At 42.4% G+C, this 16,628-nt stretch overlaps 1 protein-coding gene across 2 annotated transcripts in view; it reads left to right on the top strand.

The window, feature by feature from the left end:
- The window catches only part of adcy8 (adenylate cyclase 8 (brain)), a 162,145-nt gene that overhangs the window by 18,919 nt on the left and 126,598 nt on the right, over positions 1-16,628 (top strand). For both annotated transcript variants that reach the window (XM_085992825.1, XM_085992827.1), the window contains exons 5-7: positions 9,789-9,916; positions 13,842-14,000; positions 14,146-14,416. In XM_085992825.1, the coding sequence (XP_085848951.1) occupies positions 9,789-9,916; positions 13,842-14,000; positions 14,146-14,416 (558 nt within the window). The remainder of the gene's footprint in view (positions 1-9,788; positions 9,917-13,841; positions 14,001-14,145; positions 14,417-16,628) is intronic.

The raw sequence follows: 16,628 nt of genomic DNA, 5'->3' as shown, positions 1-16,628 counted from the left end.
CGCTATGAAGGTCAACATACCATTTGCCTTCTTAACCGCCTGCTGCACCTGCATGCTTACCTTCAGCGACTGCTGCACAAGGACACCCAGGTCTCATTGTACTTCCCCTTCTCCCAATCTATTGCCATTCAGATAATAATCTGCCTTCCTGCTTTTGACACCAAAGTGGATAACCTCACATTTATCCACGTTATATTGCATCTGCCCAATCACCCAACCTGTCCAAATCATCCTGTAGTTTTTGGCATCCTCCTCACAGCACACACGTCCACCCAGCTTTGTGTCATCTGCAAATTTGGAGATATTACATCCAGTTCCCTTGTCTAGATCATTAATATATATTGTGAATAGCTGGGTCCAAGGACCAATCCCTGTGGTACCCCACTAGTCACTGCCTGCCACTTGGAAAAAGACCCGTTTATTCCAACTCTTTGCTTTCTATCTGCCAACTAGTTCTCTATCCAAGTCAATACCTTGCCCCAATCCCATGTGCCTTAACTTTACACGCTAATATCTTATGCGGGACCTTATCGAAAGCCTTCTGAAAGTCCAAATACACCACATCCACTGGTTCTCCCTGATCTATTTTACTAGTTACATCCTCAAAAAATTCCAGTAGATTAGTCAAGCACGATTTACCTTCTGTAAATCCATGTTGACTTTGTCCGATCCTGTCACTGTTTTCCAAGTGATCTGCTATTACATCTTTTATAATGGACTCTAGCATTTTCCCCACTACCGATGTCAGGCTTACCGGTCTGTAATTCCCTGTTTTCTCTCTACCACCTTTTTTGAATAGTGGGGTAACATTAGCTACCCTCCAATCCATGGGTACTGTTCTAGATTCCATCGAATGTTGGAAGATGATCAGCAATTCATCTACTATTTCTAGGGCCACTTCCTTAAGTACCCTAGGATGTAGATTATCAGGCCCTGGGGATTTATCGGCCTTCAATCCCATCAATTTCCCTAACACCATTTCCCTACAAATACTGATTTCTTTCAGTTCCTCCCTTTCATCAGACCCTATGTTCCCCGACATCTCTGGGAGGTTATTTGTGTCCTCCTTTGTGAAGACAGAACCAAAATATGTGTTTAATTGGTCCGCCATTTCTTTGTTCCCCATTATAAATTCCCCTGATTCTGACTGCAAGGGACCTACGCTTGACTTCACCAATCTTTTTCTCTTCACATATCTATAAAAGCTTTTACAGTCAGTTTTTATGTTCCCTGAAAGCTTACTCTCATATTCTATTTTCCCTTTCTTAATTAATCCCTTTGCCCTCCTTTGTTGAATCCTAAACTGCTCCCAATCCTCTGGATTACTGCTTTTTCTGGCCAATTTATATGTCCTCTCCTTGGATCTTATGCTATCCCTAATTTCCCTCATTAGCCACGGTTGAGTCACCTTTTTTGTTTTATTTTTATGCCAAACTGGGATGAACAAATTCTGTAGTTGATCCATGCGGTCTTTGAATGTTTGCCATTACCTATCCACCGTTAACCCTTTGAGTGACATTCCCCAATCAATCCTACCTAATTTGCGCCTCAGACCATCGTAGTTTCCTTTATTTTAATTCAGGACCCTAGTCTCTGAGTCAACTACTTCATTTTCCATCTTAATGAAGAATTCGATCATATTATGATTGCTCCGACCCAAGGGGTCTCGTACAACAAGATGGCTAATTAATCCTTCCTCATTACATAATACCCAGTCTAAGATTGCCTGATCTCTGGTTGGTTCCTCGACATATTTGTCCAGGTAACCATCCCGTAAACACTCCAGGAATTCCTCCTCCACAGCCAACCCTCCACAAGGACAATTTCTTTGGCTTTTAGCATTGTTTATTATTCAAATATATGTTTTATATTGCTTCAGCACTGTTGTTTATCAGTTTCATAGATGACTTAGAGACTGGAATCAGTTCAAGTTTGAGAATGACGCCAAAATATGAACAGTGACAAATAATAAGATTCACCATGCACAAATTCAGAAAGATGCTTTGTTTATGAGCAGAATAATGGCAACTGCATTTAATGCAGGTAAATATAAAGTGGTAAGATCTGGCAAGAAAGGGGATATGGAATATATACACACAGTGGGAACATAGTGGAGGGATCAGAGCCAAAAGGGGTCTCAGAATTTAGTGGACAGCTCACCAACACAATCAACTTACTATTCCCAGGTTGCAAAGAGAATAAACAAAATGTTTGGCTGTATAGCAAAGGATATAATGGCCCGGAATTTGCGGTCAGCGACGAAGCAAAGGCGTTCGTTGTTGGCTCCGAAGAAAGCTGCCCACAAAGATCGTGCGATCTCTGTGGCGAGAAGCTTGCCTTTCTCGACGCGTACGTGAGATCAGTGTTCAATAGTGGGGAATCTCTAGTGCGAGCTGCTGTGACATCAACAAGCTGTCTAAGCAGCCAATCACAATGCAGAATTCTCACAGACCAAGAACCATGGAGTGAAGAAGCTCCTTTTATTCTGTCATTTTAAAAATGTTAGAGAGAGCAAAAGATTGGGGCTCTCACATGGGGAAAAGGTAAACCTGAAATAAATATGAGCAAACTTTTAAAAAATATATATTTTTTAAGTTTCTTAAAAATTGTAATTGTCATCATTATGGGGAAATTTAACATTCCATAAAATTGAAAATAGCTTTTCAGGTCTATAATTTAGCAGTCAATATGCTGTTAAAACCTCAGTTACACCTAAACCAACAAGGCCTAACTTTTAATGGGGTATTTAACAGGGATATTACCACGGAAAAGCTCAAGTTTTCATCAGTTTCATTGATTTCACTGATTGCCGGCTATGGGGGGTGGGGGGGAGGTGGGAGCGGCACAGTGCAGCTAGTGTTGGAGCAGTGAATAACTGACCAGAACTTCAGGATTTCTGTATTTAGATGCGCATGTGCTACATCCTAAAGTTGCGGTTAGTTTCAAAGTGGTAATAACGGCGAAGGCTGTTCGTTCACTGTTATGACCCACCGCAAATTCCGGGCCAACATTTAAATTGAAGCAGCTTCTTTTAAATGGTCTGTTTCCTTGGTAAGACTGCATCTGGAGTATCGGGTGGAACTTTTAACTATGGCGGGAGTGTAAAACGGCCGATATCAGATCGGCCACCTGTTATACACCCTGCCCGATTGTCTTCATTGACTTCAATGAAAAGGAAAATTGGGCGGGGTGTATAGTGGACAGCTGATCTAATATTACCCGTTCTACACCCCTGTCAAAGTTGAAAGTTCCGTCAATTGTGTCCACTTTTGGGCCCCTACTTCAAAAGTGATATGTTATTGGAAAGAGTTAATCAGAGGGCTACAAGATTAATACCAGCATTTTGATGTCAGTGCTTTAAGGGTTAAATGGTATCATGTTGATCATGGCCACCTAATAATCTGGAAGGACCTGTTTAAGCGGCTCTTTATAACTTCAGTCACAGTCCTCTAATAATCTGAACTGATAATCAAAACAGCCAGATGGATGACTTAAAAGACAAAGAACATGGCTATAGTCTAACAATTGCTTTGAAAGATGATGAAAGCTAAGTTAATTTTAAGTACTTATTTGCAACTGGCATTTATAGCTAAACACTACAAAGTGCATATTAATTAGTTGGAATTCATGCAAATACATTACAAACAAAAATAGGCTGCTGGGAATTTGCAAGCAACAACAACAACAACTTGCATTTATGTAGCACCATTAACGTAGTAAAATGTCCCAAGGCGCTTCACAGAAACATTATCAAACAAAATTTGACACCAAGCCACATAAGGAGATATTAGAGCAGATGGCCAAAAGCTTGCATAAAAACATACAAAAAAGAAAGATAAAGACCAGCTGATCCACCAAACAAGTCCTCTCTTGGCATGGTGTAACTTCTGAAAACCATCCCCACCCCTCAACCCCAACACCCACCCTCACAGCCATGCAATCTCCTGGAAAGGCAAAAACAACCCCAGAAAAAACCCATAGGCCAACCCAGGAAAAATCTCTGTGCAATTCATTTCTGACCTCTGAAGCTGATCAAACAAGTTCCCGGAGACTACAATGACTGTGTGACACAACCCCAATGACCCACCTGCCTTCTATGTGTAGACATGTTAATCATTCTTGGAAACTCGCCCAGCTCCCTTTTGAATACTTGCAGCGAATCTGCACTCACTGCACGTGCTGGCAAATTATTCCAGAGGTCAATAACACTGCCAAAAGAAATACCTCCGAACTTCTAAACTATTTCTATGCTTTCATAACTTATGCATGTCCCCTGATCCTCCCTGCCCTATCTAGCTCAAATACTCTATTCTTTCATTATTTTCAAGTTACTGAATGCCCTTAAACTAGCAATCAATCTAGTGGTCCTCCTCTGAACACTTTCCATTGCCTCTATACCACCCACCATGTGAGGGGACCAAAACTGGGCACAGTATTCTAGATGTGACCTGACCAAGGCCTTACACAGAGAAAGGATGATATTTCTTGTTTTGTATTTAATTGTCCTGGCAAGATATCCTAACACCCTATTTGCATTTATAATAGCCTAGTGGCATTGGACATGGACCGTCAATGACTCATGCTACCTAACTTGATCCTTCCCCTGTTCAGCAGCCTTGAACACCTCATTATGCATGGTGTATATATGCTTGGCGTTGCACCTATTCAAGTTCATAATACTATTTATCTACATTCTCTACCACCCTTTCAGGCAGTGAGTTCCAGACCTCCACCACCCTCTGGGTAAAAAATGTTCTCCTCAAATCCCCTGTAACCCTTCTACCAATTACTTCAAATCCATATTCCCTGGTTATTGTCCTCTCTCTGAGGGAAATAGATCCTTCCTATCAACTCTATCTGGGTCCCTTATAATTTTATACACCTCAATTAAATCTCCCCTCATCCTTCTGTTCCAAATAAAACAGCCCCAGCCTATCCAATCTTTCCTCATAGTTAAAATGCTCCAGTCCTGGCAACATCCTTGGAAATCTCCTCTGTACCCTCTCTAGTGCAATCACATCTTTCCTGTAATGTGGTGACCAGAACTGTATGCAGTACTCTAGCTGTGGCTGAACTAATGTTTTATACAGTTCAAGCATAACCTCCCTGCTCTTATATTCTGTGCCTCAGCTAATAAAGGAAAGTATCCCATATGCATTCTTAACCACCTTATCTACCTGCCCTGCTACCTTCAGGGATCTGTGGACATGTACGCCAATGTCCCTGTGTTCCTCTACACTTCTCAGTATCTTACCATTTATAGTGTATTCCCTTGCCTTGTTAGCCCTCCCCAAATGCATTACCTCACACTTCTCCGGATTGAATTCCATTTGCCACTTTTCTTCCCACCTGACCAGTCCATTGATATCTTCCTGCAGTCTACAGCTTTCTTCCTCACTATCAACCAGACAGTCAATTTTTGTATCATTTGCAAACTTCTTAATCATGCCCCCTACATTGAAGTCTAAATCACTGATATATACCACAAAAAGCAAGGGACCTAGTACTGAGCCCTGCGGAACCCCACTGGAAACAGCCTTCCAGTCACAAAAACACCAGACGACCATTACCCTTTGCTCCTGCCATTGAGCCAATTTTGGATCGAACTTGCAACAGTCCCTTGGATCCCATGGGCTTTTACTTTTCTGACCAGTCTGCCATGTGGGACCTTGTCAAAAGCCTTGCTAAAATCCACCTAGACTACATCAAATGCACTACCCTCATCAACCCTTCTTGTTACCTCCTCAAAAAATTCAATCAATTTACTTAATAGCGTTTTGTGTGGCAATTAGTCAAAGGCTTTTTTAAAGTCTAGGTACACAATGTCTAGATTTACAACATCCACCAGCTTTGTGACTTCCTCAAAAAATTCAACCAGGTTGGTGGGACAGGATCTTCTTTTCCAGAAGACATGTTGAGACTCTCTAATAAGCCCTTCTCTGTCAAGAGATACTCTTCTTCTCTTCTTCTTAGGCAGTCCCTCGGAACCGAGGATGACTTGCTTCCACACTAAAAATGAGTTCTCAGGTGACTGATGAGTCCACTGCGGGACCTACAGTCTCTGTCGCAGGTGGGGCAGACGGTGGTTAAAGGGTCGGGTGGGTGGGGTGCTTGGGTTGATGTGCGCTCCTTCTGCTGCTTGCGCTTGGCTTCCGCTTGCTCCCGGCGAAGAGACTCGAGGTCTTCGACGCCTGGGAAGGATACAGTGTATTTCTAGCAACTTTAGCAATCCCTCTAGCAACCTGCCTCTAAACAAAGCCAAACTAATGTAGGATTCTGCTTCTTCAACTGAGAAGCTTAAGGGTTGACCCGTAGGAAAGACACAACAACAGGTAGTCTTAGTTCAACATTTTACTTGATTAGTCAACAGTAAGCAAACAATACACACACTCCCTTGGTGCAAGTCCAAACGATTGATTAGTTCGGTTGAGCTCTTGTAGATCTTTGTGTGGGGAACCAACCCACCCGGCAGCAGTACAGCTGCTTAGTCTCATAGTCCTTTATATCCCCTGGGTCAGTCATATGACCGGGCAGTTATCTATCTGTCCTTTACGTGATGTTTTTCCTGTTCGTCCACTCTTGGTGCGTCATGCCGTACCAGCCGTCTCGGCAATTAGGGTTTTGACCAAGTCTCAACATGATGTTCCGCTCTTGTCTCAAGGTTTCAAATACAATCATATCTTCTTCAGCACATACCCACAGGATTCAGTGTTAGCAAACTCAATCAATAGCAGTGATTAAATGTAAGAGATATAATCAAGGACACTTTGGAGTTCCATAGCTTTCTTATCGAAGAATCTATGAATTGAATAGGCCTTTGTGGTTCCTAAGCACTTATCACAGAGGAGCATAAGATCTAATCAACTGCTAAAGCCTCCAAGGACAAGTTTTTCTTTTTGTTAGCTGCAATAGTTTCCACTGTCTATGCACAAGGCTTACTGGGTAGTTTTCTTTGGTCAAGTAAACCATACATTTAAATGAAGTCCACTTCCTTATTACAAATACATGATTGTGTATGGTTTCTTCACTTCCTGCACCTCCAGAAAATGGTACAAGTTGTACATACACTCCTTCACTAATGAGCCAAAAATTCTTTTGAAACAATGGCACATGTGGGCCTCTTTCCAGTCCATGGGAATAATCCCAGATCCCAGTGAGATATTAAATATATGAGCAAGGGTCTCACAAAGCACAGCTCCCATTTCTTTGAGCACCTTTGAGTAAATGCTATCAGAGCCAGCAGTCCAATCTATTTTGGAAAAGTTAATTCTAGCCAGGACTACATCCATATCTACTTTAATACATTCAGTTACATCAATCCTATTCTATATTATTGATAATCCAGCATTATCTTCAATAATAAAGACTGATGCAATGTAACCATGTTAAATCTCTACCAAAGCCTGGGAGTCTACCTGAATTTGTCCTGTGAAATCCTTCAATGGCCCTATACAGTCCTTAATGGCTCTGTGGCTAACATAATTGAAAAAGACCTTGCTATTACTAGCACACCTCTGCAGGATCCTCTTCGCTAATGTCCTTCTGGCTGCTCTGACAGCAGCTTCCGTTGCCCCCTGCTGAGTTTGATACCTATTCCTGTTCCCCTGAGAGTTCTTTTCTTTAAACCTATAATTCATCTTTGGACATAACCAGTTAGCCAATTTAATTTTAATGGACTGTGTCCGTTCCATTTCCTGCACTTTGCTCTCACCCCCTTGCCCTCCCTCCCAAAACCACAATAGGGTTCCCCTTGTCCTCACCTTTCACCCCACCAGCCTCCACATTCAACGGATCATCCGCCGTCATTTCCGCCACCTCCAGCGTGATCCCACCACCAAACACATCTTCCCCTCCCCTTTCAGTATTCCGAAGGAACCATTCCCTCCGCGACACCCTGGTCCACTCCTCAATCACCCCGACCACCCACTCCCCTTCCCATGGCACCTTCCCCTGCAAGTGCAGGAGATGCAACACCTGCCCTTTTACCTCTTCCCTTCCCACCGTCCAGGGCTCCAAACACTCCTTCCAGGTGAAACAACAATTTACTTGTACTTCTTTCAATTTAGTATACTGTATTCGCTGCTCATGATGCAGTCTCCTCTACATTGGGGAGACCAAACACAGATTGGGTGACCGCTTTGCAGAACAACTCCGTTCAGTCTGTAAGCGTGACTCCGAGCTTCCGGTTGCCTGTCATTTCAATTCTCTGCTCCACTCCCACTCTGACCTCTTTGTACTTGGCTTCCTACACTGTTCCAATGAACCTCAACGTAAACTCGAGGAACAGCATCTCATCTTTCTATTAGGCACTTTACAGCCTTTCGGACTCGACATTGAGTTCAATAATTTCAGATCATAACCTCTGCCCCCATTTTTTCGAACGGCAGCTGTTGCTGGTGATTCTGATATTCCCATTTACACCTCTTCTAGACTCATCTTTTGTTTCTTTATTTGTCCCATTACCATTTCCTTTTGCTTTGTACAATCATACCTTTTGTCATTTAATCACTCCTGCCTTCCACCTATCACAGACCTTCCCTTTTGTTCTTTCCTCCCCTCCCCCCCTTTCCCTGCCTCTGTACTTGCTTAAAACCTGTTACATCTCTAACTTTTTCCAGTTCTGATGAAAGGTCAATGACCTGCAACATTAACTCTGTTTCTCTCCCCACAGTTGCTGCCTGACCTGCTGAGTATTTCCAGCATTTTCTGTTTTCATTTCAGATTTCCAGCATCCACAGTATTTTGTTCTTTAGTTTTATTTTACCGTAGGCCTCTCTTTTAATCCTGGAGACTTGCATTGCTTCCTTCTGTGTAAGGATGGTTCTAACAGTATTCAATTTCTCTTCAGTGTTTCTTCATTAGGACCTCCCACCCAATTTTACTCAAGTCATTTGCCATCTTTGTAAATTTAGCCCTCTAATAATCTGGTACTAGCATTACACTTTCAGCTGTCTTGCTTTGGTTGATCAAATTAATTCTAATAATATTATGGTCACTGCTGTCCAGGTGCCTTTTTACTCCTAAGTTCCTCTTAACATGTTGTATAAGCAAACAATTGTTTATATCTATAAATAAATCTTTCAGCTGATGGACTATTTTCTTTTCCTTTGACACCCATTTGCTCTGAGCCCATTTTACATTACTGGCGAAGACCAATTTCAACCCCACTATGTTTTATAATCAAATTGACACAGACATATAGCACCTCTGGAGAGGTAGTGCTAATTAGAATAGGTCGTAGCCCTCAGAACTCAACTATTAGCTTAAAGAGTCGTTTATATTGCATATTACCCGTGATTCATGAAATGTTATTTTCTAGGCAGAACAATACATTATTATGCGACATGTGGCATTGTGTCACAGTGTTTAGCAAAAGGAAACACTTTACTTACTTAAATTTGAATTTAAATACATATTTCAAGGCTTCATATGTAGCCCAGTAATTCTAGATAAGTTGTAATATTTCAAGGATTCTTGAGATTGCCTTTTTAAAGTGCCTGGAGTGCTTTTCCCAGATCCCTAATCTCCTGATATGTCACTGAAGAGAAATGACTATTTTCTGGTTTTTACCTCAAATATAATTTTCAGAATGTTCTATAAATGCGAAAGTATGAAAATGTGCAACAATACTCTCTTCGCTGTAAATGTATAGCAAATAGCAGCTTTGACAAGTGTACAGTAAGACAATGATTTTTTCTTGTTATACCGTGCATGCAAAAAGTTCCACTTGACACAATTCTGTAGTACCGTATATTAATTAAAGTAATGCATTTTTAATAACATTTTAGGAACATCACTGTCTTAGAATTAAGATCCTGGGAGATTGCTATTACTGTGTATCTGGACTCCCTGAGCCACGTCACGACCACGCACACTGCTGTGTTGAAATGGGTCTTAACATGATCAAAACTATAAGGTATTTTCATCACAATTATACAAGTCTGCCTCAGCTCATTAAAAATCTAGCTTTAAGGCAGTAAACTTACATAATGCACTTATGTAAAGTTGTGTGTTTACTAATGATTATTACTGAAATGATTAAACATACTAAATATGGAATTTTACTGGGGATTTAAATGGATTTTAGGTTTTCAACAGACTAAACATTAATTGAATACTTTGATTCATTATTGTGGTAATATTATAAATGGTATGATGTACTGGTTAAATGTGCAGTCAACAATAACATCCTGAAAAAACCTTGTTCGTTCAGTTTGCGTTTTCCAGCCAGAGCTCGCAAGTGGTGGGTTTAGTGACAATTCCCCTTGTTAAATTATGCAAGAAACATTGAGATACATTTTTATTACACAAACATATTGAATCGATAAAACATCTATTTTGCTCACCTCATTTCGATATACTTGTGGTAGATCTATTAAAAAGTGTCAGTCTTGGCTCAGTGGAAGTGCTTTTGCTTCTAAGTTAGAAGATCGAGTTCAAGCCCCACTCCAGAACATATAAACTAGGTTAACATTTCAGTGCAATACTGAGGGAGTGCTGCACTGCTGGAGGTGGTGCCTTTTGGATGCGATGTTAAACCAAGCCCCCATCTGCCCTCTCAGGTTGAGGTAAAAGATCCCATTGTACTATTCGAAGAAGAGCAGGGGAGTTCTCCTCATATCCTAGCCAATATTTATCCCTCAATCAACATCATTAAAAAACAGATTCTCTGGTCATTGATCTCATTGTTTTTGGTGCGATCTTGCTGTGTGCAAGTTGGCTGCCGCATTTCTCTACATTACAACAATAACGATACTTCAAAGATGTCAGCTTCATTGGCTGTAAAGCACTTTGGGAAATCCTGAGCTCATGAAAAGCACTACAGAATTGCAAATTCTTTCTTATTTAGTATTAATTTCTTCACAATTTTGTGAAGCTTCACTGGAGGTGTAAACAAAAATGGCAAGCTTTCATATTTTGCTATCCTGGCTTATAGAAAACTTTTTTTAAATTGTATAGTAGTTTTGAACATTGGTTGCAAAGTTTGATTTATTAAAACTTAGTTGGGTAGAAATTGGTCTCGGGGTGGGGGGGTGGGTGGCAGGCGGTGGTGTGTAACAGTTGGTATTGGGTCGGCCGCCTGTTATACATAGTGTCTGATCCAGGGACTGCAATAGAACTGAATATCTGGTGCTGCGTATAACAGGTGGTCGATCCAATACAACCCAAGGTAAATTTCTTTGTGCATTAATTTTTATTGCTATGGAAGGCCGATTTTTTGCATTGCAAGACTTTTAGTTACTTCTTTCTTTCATGCAATACTTTTGCCTGTAGCTGCAATTTTACTTGCAGGGATCCTATTAAAATCAGTAGGAGCCACTGGCTTCACAAAATCAGCCATAGCCATCCTTCTATACTCCTAACCTGAGCCTGTCCGCACAGTCAGTGATCTCAGCACAGAGTTTACTCATACCACACGACCAGGGCTCTTGGCTTTGAGAGCCAATCATTGTTTCAGAACTGGCATGAAATAACATTGAAAGTATAAGGAACAACAACAAAGTAGTAGTTTTGAGGATCAGATGCTCTAGTTGAGCTTTGAATGGCAGCAACAAGGCACCACCCCTCACAGCTGGATTCAGCGTAAGGCTCAGTGCAGCTGCTCCTGTTCACAAAGGGGTGTTCTAAACCATGTGTCAATCCAATAGACAGAACTTATTGTTAATTCAAATGAATTTGCCAAGCCACATATGTAAACCGCCCTCTTGCCTTCCGTGCATCCTCCCACCCCACCAATGGTGGCAGAGCTGCCTGACCTGCTGTGTATTTCCAGGTTTTTATTTCAGATTTCCAGCATCCGCAGTATTTTTCTTTTGTAATGGTGGCAGAGTATTCAGCCGTCTTCACCTTACTTTCTGTAACTCCCTGCCTAAATGGTTCTGTCTCACTACCTCTCTTCCCTTATTTCAGTTACCTTCCCAACACTCTTTCCAAGATTCATTGTCCATTTTTCTCCTTCTCTATGAAGTCCGATGGACGTTTTCCATGTAAAAGGTGCTACATAAATACAAGTTAAAATTAATGGAAATGAAAATCGGACAGGTTCTATATTGAGCGAATAATATGCTCCATCAGGTTACCACCCAAGCAGTGAAATTGAAAATGACCCCAATATGTGATAAATTATTTTATTGCATAGATTTGAATGGACTAGATTAGGTAAAGAAAAGCAAGTTGGAATATTTCAAATATTTATATTTCTTCCTTATTCCTAGTTTTTACCCCCTCTGCCACTGTATCCCAAAGCCTTATTTATGCACTATTCTGTGCACCATTCAACTAAAAACATGCTGCGGTCCAGTCTCCAAACATTGCCACAATTGTTGCTAACGGCTCTTCAAGTTCAGACAACAAATGTGTTTGCAGTGATGGCGAGGTGGGCTATATCAATGTTTGCTTTAACCAAGGTGGAGCACACCGTTATCACCTTGCCAAGACCTGAATATGCCTGTCTGAGCTGCTGCTCAGACCTGTGGCCGTTTGATCGGGGGAAGGCAGTTGCCCTAAGAAGAAGAACTCTTTGTAAGATTCATTATATGACATTTAACCATGCTCTCTTGAGAAAGGATCTGGCACTTAAAATGCAACAAAATGTCATCATTGTATTTCAACTGGCACATTCAACTGGTTAAAACTTTTTTATGGCAATGATTTGTCAATTCAAAATCCCTCATGTCTCAAAATCAATTTATGGGGAGAGAAATTCGGTTGCTTTGCACCTCCCATTAGTGCCCTAAGAGGGCGCTAACGGGGCGCAAAGCAACTAGCGCCCGGGCGCGGTGCCGCCAACACCTTCTGCGAAATTCAGTGTTAGCGGCCCACGGGGCTGCACTGCCAGCAATGACATCATCGCCGTGCACAGCGCCCTGCTTGTGCCCCAGCCACGAACTTAGGTAGTGCCCCCTGACTTACCGCCGGATGCTACGGGATCAAGGGGGCCTACATACGGCCAGGATGGTGCTAATCAAAGGCGAGGTGCCGGGTGGCCATTTATATTGCTGGCCGCCTGCCAGCACCTGCCCCCTCTGCAGCCACCCCGCCCCCGTGGAGTGCCGGCTGTGCCCCGTGAGCCCGGCACTTCTCTTGAGTGCCGGGCTCTTTTGCCGGCACTTCGATCCCTGGTGGCCCAGCTGGGCCCCGGGGTCACACTGCGTTAGGCCCCTTCCCTTTAAGAAGGGGAGGAAGGCCTGCAGTACCGCAGCACATAGCGCCGCGATATTCCCTCACAGCACCCCAAGAGGGAGGCGGGGCACTTCCAGTAGCACCCCGCTTCCCTCTTGAGGTGCTACCGATGAATTTCAGTCGCGGGGTGCTAATTTTTTGGGGGCGCTAAAAGTAGTGCCCCGGCGTAGTTGGCACCCCAAAGGGGGCATGACTCAATTTTTCCTCCATGAGCTTTTGGTATTGAAGTTTATTCCGGAGTGATCCAGCAAGTTACTGCAGTTAAGACATCAATAACATTTAAGAGGACAGTGAATGTTGAAATAATTCATGAATTTTCTGTAGTAGATATTAAGTGCTTTGGTATATGCATTTATAAACAACTTTAAAAAAAGGCATATCTAAACTCTAAATAACTGAGATTAAAAGATACATTTCCTGCTACTGTGCAGCCCATGATTTTCTAACAGGAGTGCACAAGTGGAAAACTGACCCTTAATTTACAATGCTGTTGAAATTATGCTGTGTGAATATAAACATTTAACATATTGCTCTGACCACTGTTTTAATGAAGGCGTTAAACCATTTATATTTGCATAGCATAATTTTAAGTTTACAGCAGTTAGCTTGTTTTAATGTTGGAAAATGTCTGTAATTTTTATTTCTTTTTGTTTGGATAGATATGTGAGAGTCCATACGAAGCATGAGATTGACATGCGTATAGGAATACACTCTGGATCTGTGCTTTGTGGAGTGCTTGGGCTTCGGAAATGGCAATTTGATGTCTGGTCCTGGGATGTCGATATTGCAAACAAACTGGAGTCTGGTGGAATCCCTGGGTAAATATCATTTATACAAGCCATAAGCAATTTCTTCTTCTAATAATAATAAATTTACAACAAATGTTCTTGTTATTAAGGTTTCTGGGAGGGATGGTTTCTTGGTGGGATCTGAATGTGTTTTCTTTCATCTGCTGGTTTGCAGGAGGATTCACATTTCTAAGGCAACACTGGATTGTCTAAATGATGATTATGAGGTAGAAGAAGGGCACGGAAAAGAGAGAAATGAGTTTCTGCGAAAACACAATATTGAAACATACCTGATAAAGCAACCAGAAGAAAGCCTTTTGACTTTGCCTGAAGACATTATGAAAGAATCCAGTACATCTTGTGACAGAAGAAATAGCGCCACAACATTTACTGAAGGTTCCTGGAGTCCTGAACTTCCATTTGATAATATTGTTGGAAAACAGAACGTAAGACAACTTTTATCTGATCTAACTTCTCAGGTGTTGTGGTTTAGTGTAATTCATGTAATGGAGTTATTTACCGATCAGTAGAAGTGATAATCTTCCCATGAAATCCTGCTACCATCATCATGTACTTACTTTTTGAAATCATACCTGTGAAGTCTTGCACATATTAGTACCGATAGTTTTCTTGTTTCTTTGGAAATATAACCAGCAATTTTGTAATGAGACAGAAAACAAAGCAGTAAAGCACCCCACTTATTCTGCAGATTTGCCAATTTTATTTTTCACGCCCCCTTGGACATAATGGCCCCGATATTTATGGTGAGGCGGGGAGGGGTGGCTGTTTTGCATTCGGGAAACCTGGAAGAACGTGTTTCCCTCAGGTCCTGACAATTTTAACAGCAGGACCTGATTAACATTTTTTTGTCTCTGTTTCCCGGCTGCAGACAGCCAGATTGAGAGGGTGGCTAACTGTCAGGCGTGTAGGCCTTCAGTGCCAGGATGCAGCCAGGGAGCGGAGAGAAGGGGTGGAGGGATTGGAAAGGCCAGGGATGGGTGTTTGAAGGCTGGTGTCCAGGGTGGGGGGCAGGGGTGATTGGAGGCTGGTGTGAGGGGGAGTGGTGATCGGAGGCCGGTGGTCAGGGGTGGGGGGAGGGGTGATCGGAGGCTGGTGTCAGGGGTGGGAGGGGTGGAAATCGGGGGCTGGTGATGGTGAGGAGATCAGAAGATTCAGGGGGAGATTGGAAGACACGGGGGGAGATCGGAAAGGTCAGGGGGAGATTTGAGGCCGCAGCCGGGGAGCACAGAGGAGGGAGGAATAGGGATTGGGAATACCTTGGGGCCGGGGGTGGGGAGGATCTGATAGGCCAGGTTGGGTGGACAACGTGGCTCGGGGGGGGGGATCAGATCGCGGGGGGGTCCGATCACATGGATGAGGGGCTCCAATTGCGGGGGGAAAGCAGGTTAGCTTGGGGGGCTGAGGGGAAGCACTCATGCTCCTCCTGGCCCACAAGCGGTGCTGGAAAGGCACTTACCTCTTCCACGCAGCAGTCCTCATCTCACTTTAGCTGCCAGGTTTCCTGAAGCCCGGGAAACCCAGTTGGCCAGGGTTAAACCTAAAATGGAGAAAAAATCTGAGGCACGCAGCCTCATTAAAATGAGGGACCCACCTCCTGTGAGTGGATCGGTCGCCCGTCCCCATCCTTTCTCCGTTAGAACCAGAAGTGGGGGTTAAAATTCCCCCCAATATTGCTGTATAATGTACGGATTCTTGTACTTATGGTTGATTGATAAGTGTTGATAGACCATAATTCAGCTTTCTTAAGGCTATTTTGCAAATCAAAAATAAGCATTTTATTCCCGATAACTAGTCTGTCTGCGAGGAGACTGTGGTTTAGATCCCAGTTCTGACCGACGTGGACTCCCCTAAGGGAGAGTTAGTAGTTTTCAGCCAAATTATCTGGGATTGAGAGGGAAAATGGGCTGGAAATGGGTCTTTTCCTATATCCCAGTGTGCTTCCTGCCAGAATAATTATGGAGGAACATTGATGCCCATCCCATGGAAATGTACTCTTAAGCAAAGAAGCTAAGATGGTCACAGGGGATAAGTTGGTGGAGAGAAGGGATCTATACAAGAAGAAAAACAAAAGGGACTTAGCAGAAATAGACTGAGAGTGATTCAAATTTAAGTTGATCCTCTGAAGAGACAGTTTAATTTGAAATAAAATGGAGGCTTTCTCAATATTTGCAAACAGTCTGAACACAACACCTGCAATAGAACAGAAATTATTTCATCAAAACCTAAGGAACTGTGTTGAAGACAGTCTTTGTCCAGTTACAATTAGATTGACAGCATGGGAGGATTTTGCAGATGTGATATTAATGTTCAAGTAACTGTAGGGGATGTACTACAATCTGTAAGGGCCTGATTTGTGTATGCATATCACAAAGATAACATTCAGATAAAGTTTTCCAAAAGAAACTTGCAAACCACAGTACTATTCAGTTTTTAAAGGACTGAAATATATTGCTCTGCCTGCAGTTGGTAGTCACTGAAGAAAACAGCAGCTGCAGTCAGAAGCGTGCAAGCAGCACTGTGTTCATGTGTTTGTTTTTGCATATAAATGTATGGAATTCTGACTTCCTGCATTTTATAATACTACTAGACAGCCTCCATTGACCTACTGATGTTGGTACACTTGCTGCAGAATAACTG

The sequence above is a fragment of the Somniosus microcephalus genome, chromosome 7 (genome assembly GCF_052327205.1).
Source record: "Somniosus microcephalus isolate GS21.2 chromosome 7, FLI_Smic_1.0, whole genome shotgun sequence".
NCBI classification, from domain to species: domain Eukaryota; kingdom Metazoa; phylum Chordata; class Chondrichthyes; order Squaliformes; family Somniosidae; genus Somniosus; species Somniosus microcephalus.
This window is presented reverse-complemented; position numbering and strand designations above follow the sequence as displayed.